General features: G+C 68.3%; 1 protein-coding gene across 1 annotated transcript; it reads left to right on the top strand.

Annotated features, from left to right (window-relative positions):
• Positions 1–326: 326 nt before the first annotated feature.
• Positions 327–8,730, top strand: KLHL30 (kelch like family member 30). The gene is made up of 7 exons (XM_049616202.1): positions 327–1,100; positions 2,397–2,529; positions 4,251–4,337; positions 5,076–5,231; positions 5,891–6,079; positions 6,962–7,107; positions 8,479–8,730. The coding sequence occupies exons 1-7, from the start codon at positions 327–329 to the stop codon at positions 8,728–8,730; spliced, it is 1,737 nt and encodes a 578-aa protein (XP_049472159.1).
• Positions 8,731–9,342: the final 612 nt, after the last annotated feature.

The following is a 9,342-nucleotide window of genomic DNA, read 5'->3' as shown; positions in this document are numbered from 1 at the left end:
CCCTGATTGCCTGGCCAGGGTTAGGTCTCGGGCCCCCTCTGGGCCTCAGCCTTCTCGCCGCAGAATGGGACTCGCACGGAGCCCTACCTCGCAGGGCTACGGGGCCGGATCAGGCGAGACGCCAGGCCAGGCGCTCGGCACACCGCTGACGCTCAGTGTTTGTTGAAGACAGAAAGGACTGACGGTCGGCCGGCCGGCCAGGCGGGTGGGCGATCAGGCGGACGGACCGCGCCCCGCCCCGGCTGACCCTGCCCTCTTCTCTCCCCAGGGTCCCGGGGGCGTGGGGCCCGGCTCTTCTCCCCCGTGAGCGGGTGGCACTGGCAGCCATGGTGCGGAACGTGGACGACCTGGACTTCCGCGTGCCCTCGCACGCCCAGGACACGCTGGACGGCCTGCAGCGGCTGCGCTCCCAGCCCCAGCTGGCCGACCTCACGCTGCTGGTGGGTGGCCGGGAGCTGCCCTGCCACCGCGCCCTCCTGGCGCTGAGCAGCCCCTACTTCCACGCCATGTTCGCGGGCAACTTCGCCGAGAGTTTCTCGGCGCGAGTGGAGCTGCGGGACGTGGAGCCCGCCGTGGTGGGGCAGCTGGTGGACTTCGTGTACACGGGCCGGCTGACCGTCACGCAGGGCAACGTGGAGGCGCTGACGCGCGCGGCCGCCCGCCTGCACTTCCCCGCCGTGCAGAAGGTCTGCGGCCGCTACCTGCAGCACCAGCTGGACGCCACCAACTGCCTGGGCATCTGCGAGTTCGGGGAGCAGCAGGGGCTGCCGGGCGTGGCCGCCAAGGCCCGGGCCTTCCTGCGGGAGAACTTCGAGGCCGTGGCCCGGGAGGACGAGTTCCTGCAGCTGCCCCGGGACCGGCTGGCCACCTGCCTGGCCGGCGAGCTGCTGCAGGTGCAGCCGGACCAGAGCCGGCTGGAGGCCCTGCTGCGCTGGGCGCGTCACGACCCTCAGGCCCGGGCCGTCCACCTGCCCGAGCTGCTCAGCCTGGTGCGCCTGGACGCCGTGCCCAGGCCGCGCGTGCAGCACCTGCTGGCCACGGAGCCGCTGATCCGGGGCTCGGAGGAGTGTCGGGTGGCCCTGTCGCAGGGTCACGACGAGGCGAGTAAGGGGCAAGGAGGGGAGCCCCGGAGACCCCGCCTGGGAGGGGATGCTGGGGACAGGTGCCCTGAACCTCGCAACTCTGCCTGCCTTGGGCCGATTACCTGTGAGCGCACCTCTGTTCGGTGCCCCGTGCCCCTGTGTGCCCCCCGCCCCCGGCCGTGAGGGGAGGGGGAACCCAGGTCTTGTGATCTTTCACAACCCCGGTCGGCACCCACAGCTGGCGACAAGCCTGGAAAGGGACCTGAGGCAGCATGGGGAAGGCCAAAGCTGGGCTGGTGGCATCCTGGGGGGGGGGTGGCCGGTCAGGGAGGGCTCTCCAGAGGACGCAGCGTCTTAGCTGGGCCTTAGAGGAGGGATAGGAGTCGGGTAGGAGGGAAAACAAGCCGGGAAGACCGCACAGCTTGGGCACAGCAGCAGGCCCCCCTCCTGCCCCTTAGAAAGCTCTCGAGCATTCGTGGCGTCCAGGCAGTGAGCGTGGCAGGCAGGGCAGTTCCTGACAAAGCTTCAGACCAGGGTAGGACTGCGACAGAGAGCCGATGAGCCCGTCTGCGGCTGGCAGCCTGCTCGGGGCCCAGCTCTGGAGGACTCCTCGGGAGCCAAGTCTGGGGACAAAGATGAGGCTCAGGCCAGGGTCAGGGTGTGGGGTGCTACCCTCAGGCACCCCCGGGGCACGGCGGGCCGGCCCGGGGCCCTGCCCCACTAGGCGGTCGCCTTGTAGCTGCTGGCAGCGGGCAGTCTGGGCCTTCTGTAGAAGGGGCCCGAGAGGCAGGAGGGCCCCGGGGGCCCGGGAGCTCCGGGCGGTGGCTTCTTACCAACCAGGGTGGAGGCATTCCAGCACCTCCCGCCGGGCCAGGGTCATCCCAGTTGGGCACACGGCACGCCCACCCAGGGGAGGGTCTGGGGACAGAGTCGGGGTTGGCTGCAAAGATGGGTGCAGGGACGCCTCTGGAGGGCACGTGGGGATTTCTGGCAAGGAGCGGCTCCCAGGTCTGGGGCACACATGCACCTGCTGGCCCGCATCTCTCCCAGTCCTGAGCGCTTGCCTTCAGCCCTGGGGCCGTGGCAACCACGTGCATGTGCACATGTGTTCGCACACTCACGCACGCACACGCACACACACACACACACACACACACACTGAAATGCACATCACCCCACACAGGTGCCCTGACACGGCTGCCCCACCAAACTCCTGCCTCCGAAGAGGCCACTGAGGCCCGAAAGCACCTGGGGGCCCCTTGCACGGGGAATACGGTCACCTGCTTCTCTAACCCAGCCTTCCCGGCCCCACAGGCGCTGCCGGGCCTCCCGCAGAAGCTGCAGGAGGTTCTGGTGGTTGTGGGCGGGCGGGCACTGGAGGATGAGGAGGGGGCCGAGGAAGCCACCCCTCACGGCAGGAACTTCGCCTTCTACAACACCAAGGCCAGTGAGTACCCCTCACGCTGTCCCTGCGGCCGACGTCAGCCACTCGTGTCCACCTTGCAGGTGGAGGGAGCGAGGTGCACAGGGGCCCGCCGAGTCCACCTCCTGCTGTGCCGGGGCCTCGCGGGGCGGGGGGTGGGGGGCTGCAGGAGAGTCTAGAGGCCGTGGTGGGGGCAGGGGAGGCTGACAGTGGGGGCACCGGGGCCCCCTAACCCTCCGGCCCCAGCCCCCAGCTTTGGTCTTTTGGGCCCCGGAGCCCAAGGTAGAAGCTTCTGCCGCGTGGGAGGATGGCCCCTGGCCTGCGCGCCCAATGGAACCCCAGCCCCAGGGGGAGGGCGGGCGGCCGGGGGGCAGGTGGCCTGGAGGGTGAGAGCCCAGGGGCGAGGGCAGCTCACACAGGTTCTAATTCCAGCCTTAGGGTGGGTCACCTCACCTCATCTGTGAAATGGGCTCCTCACGTGGTTGGGCAGCGGACCCAGTGGGCAGGGACTTGGCCCCTCCTGCCCGGGGCCCCATCACCGGCGGGGTCTCTGCAGGGGCCACGTTGGCCCTGGGAAGCTCTTCCAAGAGCTCCGACGAGGGTTGGCTGCTGTCCTGGGGCCGCTGGGCCAGTCGCCAGCCACCGACGGCCATCAGTAGCTGGCAGGCTGGAGGCAGTGTGAGGCCGGCTGGCCCAGGTCAGGGGCTGACGAGAGGGGATTTGGGGGCTGACGTCAGGAGATGAGCTTTGCTGGCTCCGCCCGGGGGCAGCTGTCCCTCCAACGCCAAGGGAGGACGGCGGGGGGGCACGCTGGCGGGCAGAGGCCTGGTGACTGCTGGGCAGAGTCCCCACCCCAGGGTGACACACACATGAGTCAGGGGGACACGCAGTCCCTGCCCAGAGGGCAGGTGCCCGGCAAGGCCCAGAATTCTGCGTGTCTTCCCAGGGGACGTCGCCGAGGCCTGGGTCTCCCTCAGAGCCTTCCACAAGCACCCAGAATGTGTCCGTTTGGACATTCCCACACTATCTCATTTTTATCTTTCCAAAGCATTTTCTCATCTCTTGCCTCAGTTTACCTCCTGTAGCTCCTTGAAGGTGGGTCCAACGTGGGTGCAATTACTCTGTCCCTCAGTCATGGTGACGGTAATCCTAACAGGTACCACGTGTGCCCTGTGACAGATACACGTGGTCAAAGATAGTCCCCGGGAGGTGGGAATCACCCCTAGGCTACCGAGGAGGAGACGGAGGCTGTGGGTCACCCGAAGCCACACAGCCCGCGCACAAGAGCTAGGGTTTGGACTCACACTGCCTGCTGCAAGGCCCGAGTCCGATCCCCTACGCCCTTGTGTAGAGACCCCCTAGTGACCGGAGATCGGGCACTTTGACCCGTCACCCCATCTGACTGAGGAGGGACCCAACCCAGGGGCCAAATTGTCCATTTGGGGTCAGTGAGGCCACCTGCAGGGTCAGGGCGAGACCCAGCTTCTGGAGCCTGAGCCACCTCCCGCAGTCCTGTGTCCAGTCCGGGTGCCGGGGGGGCTCCAGGGGGCGGGGTGGGGAGGAGGGGGCCGCCGAGAGCCAGGCCTGGCAGGGGCACGTGGGGGCCCGGGGTGTCGCCCCCCCCCCTGCCCCTTGCTCCTCCCGCCCGTGAGGGAACATCCCCGCACCCACTGAGGGGCGAGGGGGGCCCCGGCAGGCAGCGAGCTCGGCCGCCCTGACCCCCCTGCCTGTCTCTCTTCCTCCAGAGAAGTGGATGGTGCTCCCAGACTTCCCCGACTACCACAAGTGGGGCTTCTCCCTGACGGCACTCAACAACACGATCTATGTCACAGGTGGGCAGGCGCGGCTCCCGGCAGGTGTCGCTGGTGGGGGTGACGCCAGTGAGAACCAGCCCTCCCCTCCCCTCGCGGGGCCCCCGGCCGTCCGGTCAAGACTCCCGCAGACACTCCCGTGACATGAACACGAAGAGATTGAAAATCCACGGGCCATGGGTGCGAAGAACCGTTCCGTGTTCTGCCGGACGGAGACCCAGGGAGGCTTTGCTAGGAAGGAGCTGTGTGATGGGCAGGAGGGTCGCTCTGTTCTTGTCAGTCTTAGAAGTTGGGGGCCCGTCTAAAAGTTGGTTGGGGAGGAGCGCCTAGATGGCTCAGTCGGCGAAGCGCCCGACTTCGGCTCAGGTCACGTTCTCGCGGTTTGTGGGTTCGAGCCCCGCGTTGACAGCTCAGAGCCTGGAGCCTGCTTTGGATTCTGTCTCCCTCTCTCTCTGCCCCTCCCCTGTTCACGCTCTCTCTGTCTCTCAAAAATAAATAAACACTAAAAAAAATCTATTTTAATTTGGTTGGGGAAACAGCTTTCACGGCTGAAGGTCTGAAACCCCTGATCTCGTCTCCCCTACTTACGGGGCCTGGAGCAATCCGTCCAAGTCACACAGCTGGACTGCGCCACCCCCCGTCCCGCCCCGCGCCCAGGCCCCGCGTGGGGAGGACACCGGACCCTTGGTAGCCAGCACCCACTGGCCTGGGGACCCCCGGCTGGCGGCCGCCTGACCCCCTCAGAGCTCTCTCCTGCAGGTGGCTCCCGGGGCACCAAGACAGACACCTGGTCAACCACCCAGGCCTGGTGCTTCCCTCTGAAGGAGGCAGCCTGGAAGCCAGTGACACCCATGCTGAAGGCCCGCACGAACCACGCCAGTGTGGCGCTCAACGGGGAGATCTATGCCATCGGCGGTAAGGCCTCCCTCTCCGTCCTCCCCGGGGCCACCTCCTGCTCCGTGAAGTCCCTGGGGTGACGAGACCCATAGTGGTCCCCCCGCCTTGGCTGTCACCTTTGATTCCACCATGCCCCCAGCCTGAGCACTGAGGCCCGCCTCGTCCCTCCTACCCTCCAGAGCTGTGACAAGGAGTCACCCCAGGGACCCTTACAGTTAGATAAATATTGGAAAAGACAAAGACTGTGGCCGAGAGCAAGAGTGTCCCAAGGCCTCTGTAGGTGACAAAGCGGTCCTGAGGCCCCTCCTAAGTGCCCTGCCTGTCCTGGCCCAGCAGCCAGGCCCCAGAGCAGAGGGCCCACACAGTTCCTGAGCCCAGGGCAGGCGGGGGCAAATAGGAGTGGCCTCGGGGGCCCCCTGCCGTGCAGTCTGGAGTCGAGGGTCCCTGGGTCCAGGTGCCCACGTCGCTTGACGGTATGGCCCGGGGCAAGTGCCCTCGCCCCTCAGAGTCTCGGTTCCCTCTCTGTGAAATGGGGTAAGTCAGCCGCCTCGCGAGGCCAAGCCCTTCCCCTCCCGGGATGCTCCCTGCCGCCTCCGAGAAGCCCCCAGGCCTGCATTTCCGGGAAATTTCCCTTGCCCCTCGCCCCTTGCGGCCCTGACCCCCTCCCGGCCCGACAGGGACCACTCTGGACGTGGTGGAGGTGGAGAGCTACGACCCCTACACAGACACCTGGACGCCCATCAGCCCGGCCCTCAAGTACGTCAGCAACTTCTCCGCGGCCGGCTGCCAGGGCAGGCTGTACCTGGTGGGCTCCAGCGCCTGCAAATATAACGCCCTGGCCCTGCAGTGCTACAACCCTGTCACAGGTAGGGGGCACGGGACCCAGGCGCCCAGCCACGCAAGGACACTCCTCGCGTGGCTGGGGGGTGGGGGGTGGGGCGAGTGGCAGGGGACAGAGGCGGGCAGCCACAGGCCCCCCTGCAGGCCACAGTCCCATCTCGGCGAGCCAGAGGGCGGGGACCCCGGGGACGGCGGGGCCAGGGGCGCAGGGAGCAGGCAGCCAGAGGCCTCTTACAAACGGTCACAGCCCCACCAAGGGGTGGCTGTGACAGCGGAGGAAGGCGGGGGCCCCGGCGGGGGGCAGGGAACCGAGGGGGTGGGTAGCCCGCACGGAGCCACAGCCCCGTGCCAGCCGAGAGGCATGGGGGCGGGGGGCTAGGTGGTGGGGAGCCCATCTCCAGGCCCTGGATGCTGCCCGGCCGCTGCGTCTGCCCGGAGCTGGCCTCACGGGCCAGGAGCGGTGGCCCGGACCCACAAGTCCTGGTGGGCGCCCGCTTGGGCTCTGGACTCCGTGCCAGGGTTTGGGCCCCAGCTGGGCTCCCTCCGGCTCGGTGGCCTTCCTGGCCCTGGCTCTCACCCTCCGTTCTGTCCTCTGGGTGGTGGAGATGATAATAGGACCCGTTTTGGAGGGTGGGTGTGAGGAGGATCCCAGGGTCAGGTGGGACCCCCAGACTCGGCCGACCGGGTGGGAAAGAGGCAGAGGCCCCGGGGCCCAGGCAGGACGGTAGGGGGTGGGGGCGGCAGCCAGGCCAAGGCCTCCGAAAGCCCTCGAGCCCCTCCTGCGGACCTGAGGACAAAACTCTGCGGAGCCCCGCCCCCAGAGGGAGAGTTGGGCTCCCGCAGGAGGTCTCCAGGACCCGGGGAGCGGCCGCCCTGGTGACGGTGGGCCTGGTGCCGTGTCCCCGCAGACTTGTGGAGCGTGATCGCCTCTCCCTTCCTCCCCAAGTACCTGTCCTCGCCCCGCTGCGCCGCACTGCAGGGGACTCTCTACCTGGTCGGTGACAACACCAAGAAGGTCTACATGTACGACCCCGGGGCCAACCTGTGGCAGAAGGTGGGCCTCAGCCTCACCTCCCAGGGCAACACCCCACCCCACCCCAAGACTCTCGACACCATGAGAGCGGGCCTGGGGACGGTGGGGCTGGGGGGGTGTCACCACGGGGGGCTGACCGTGAAGGGAGGTAAGGGGCCCGGATTCCAGGACAGGAAAGCCCAGGACCGGGGGCTCCTGGTCACCATGGGTGCTCCGTCCCCAGCGCGGGGTGGTCTGTTCTTCTCGGGGAGCCAATCCAGGCTCAGCCAGAGGTGCTTCAGGGACGGCCGTGGCTGTCCTGGTGCGGGCCAGGCCCGGGAGGGAGGGCGTCCCCCACCCACGGGGGTGCAGGGACGGGGATCCCTTGGCTGCGGGTAAGCTGGGAACAGCCAGCTCCTTGGTGCCCCGCTTCCCTCCTTGCTGTCCCCTCCTCTTCTGCCTCGGGGCCCAGGGAGAGAGCAGCTGCTGGGCATCTCAAGCCCCAGCCTTTCTCTGTGTTCCTTCTGGAGAAAGAGGAGGGGCAGTGCCCAGAGCCATGGCGGCGGCCTCAGCCCCAGCGGGACACCCTAGGCCCACCGCACCTGCCTTGAGGTCCTCGATCCCTGGAGGCCCGAGAAGGTGGCACGGCCTCCTGCGGCCACCCCAGGAGGGCTGGGCGGGCCGGCCGGGTGACAGCAGGGCCCCTGCCCTCCTGCCGCCCGCAGCTGTCCCCTGGCGTCAGAGCTCAGCTGACCGGAGGCCCCCATTACAGTGCAAAACAGGTGCAGGGTGGGCCCTGCCAGGCAGGCCCTTTCTTTCTGGGGCCTCCCAGCTGGGTCACGGCCCAGGCCACCGATCTGGGGGCATCCCGGCCACGAAGGGCTCTGCCTCACCCTGTCCCGGCCCGGGGTGGCTGCCCATCGTCCTCGTGTGGAGGCCACAGACGGGCTTCTTCCCTCCCGCCCACCCTGGGCTCCTCCACAAGGGTCCTCATGTCTCTCTGGCCTCACGAGCCCTGTCCAGGGCACCCCTGGGGCCCCACCCACCTGTCCCCTCCAAGAGAGCAGCCATGAATCAGAGGCCCAGCCTGGAACGTGCTGGGAGGCAACTCCCAGCGCCTCTAACACCCTGACTTCAGATATGAGTGACTTTGGGCCTAGGGGACCAAGGGGCCCGGGGACATCATCCTGGGCGATGTGGGCCGGAGAGAGAGCACAGGCGGGGCAGTCTGATGGTCCCAGGGGGAGTTACGGGGAGCCTGGGTGAGGTCCCAGGTAGCAGGTGTGCCGGTGTCCTGGACAGGGTGCTGGCCGTCCTCCCTGCGTGTCCCCCGTGTCCCGCCCCGAGGGCACTCTGGCCACCGTCCCCCCCCGCCCGCCCACCCGCTGGGCACTGACCGATGCCCACCCACAGGTGCAGTCCCTGCACAGCCTGCACGAGAACGGTGCGTTGGTGCCGCTGGGTGACACGCTGTACGTGACGGGGGGCCGCTGGCAGGGCGTGGACGGCGACTACCACGTGGAGATGGAGGTCTACGACCGAGGGCGGGACGCCTGGACCCACCACGGCGCCCTGCCCCGCCTCTGGCTCTACCACGGGGCCTCCACCGTCTTCCTGGACGTGTCCAAGTGGACCCAGCCCTTCAGCCCCACCCAGGAGCACTGAGCAGCTCTGGGTCGGACGGGGGGTGGGGGTGGGGGTGGTGGCTGAGCCCCCCACCCAGGGGACGGCCCCCCTTCGTGTGCTGCCTGTCTGTTCAGCTGGTGCTGCCGGGCCCCCCAGGGCTCGGGCCACCAGGGACATCAGAGGACACCGCAGCCGCCACCCCGGCCCTGAGCTGACCAGCGGCAGGGCTTTGGACTCTGGCCGCCCGCACGGAGGCGAGAAGCGGCCGTCCTGTCCACGGGGCGTCTGAGGCCTCAAAGGAGCCGAGGGGCCCGAGGAAGCACGGGGAGGGCCCTGCGCTCTCCAAATGCTGCCGCCCCAGCCGTGTGTCCGGCCGTGGCTTCTGGAAGCCACATCACAGAGCGAAGGATCCCGGGGCGGGGTCTACACCAGGCGTCTGTGGGCCTGCTGCCGCCTGGCCCGCAGCTGTGTGACTGCAGCCGGCAGCTGCCCGTCTCTGGGCCTCAGGCTCCGCATCCATGGGGCACTGAGAAGGGAGGAGGCCGGGCATGGGGCCCGGGAGAGAGGGTCAGTGTCAGGGCTGAGGGAAGACACAGTGAGCAACGGCTTCCCCGGAAGGTGAGCAGGAGGGGTGCTCTCTGGCCAGGAATC

Source organism: Panthera uncia (genome assembly GCF_023721935.1).
Source record: "Panthera uncia isolate 11264 chromosome C1 unlocalized genomic scaffold, Puncia_PCG_1.0 HiC_scaffold_3, whole genome shotgun sequence".
Lineage (NCBI taxonomy): Eukaryota > Metazoa > Chordata > Mammalia > Carnivora > Felidae > Panthera > Panthera uncia.
The sequence above is the reverse complement of the archived record's forward strand: the minus strand, read 5'-3'. Positions and strand labels throughout refer to the sequence as shown.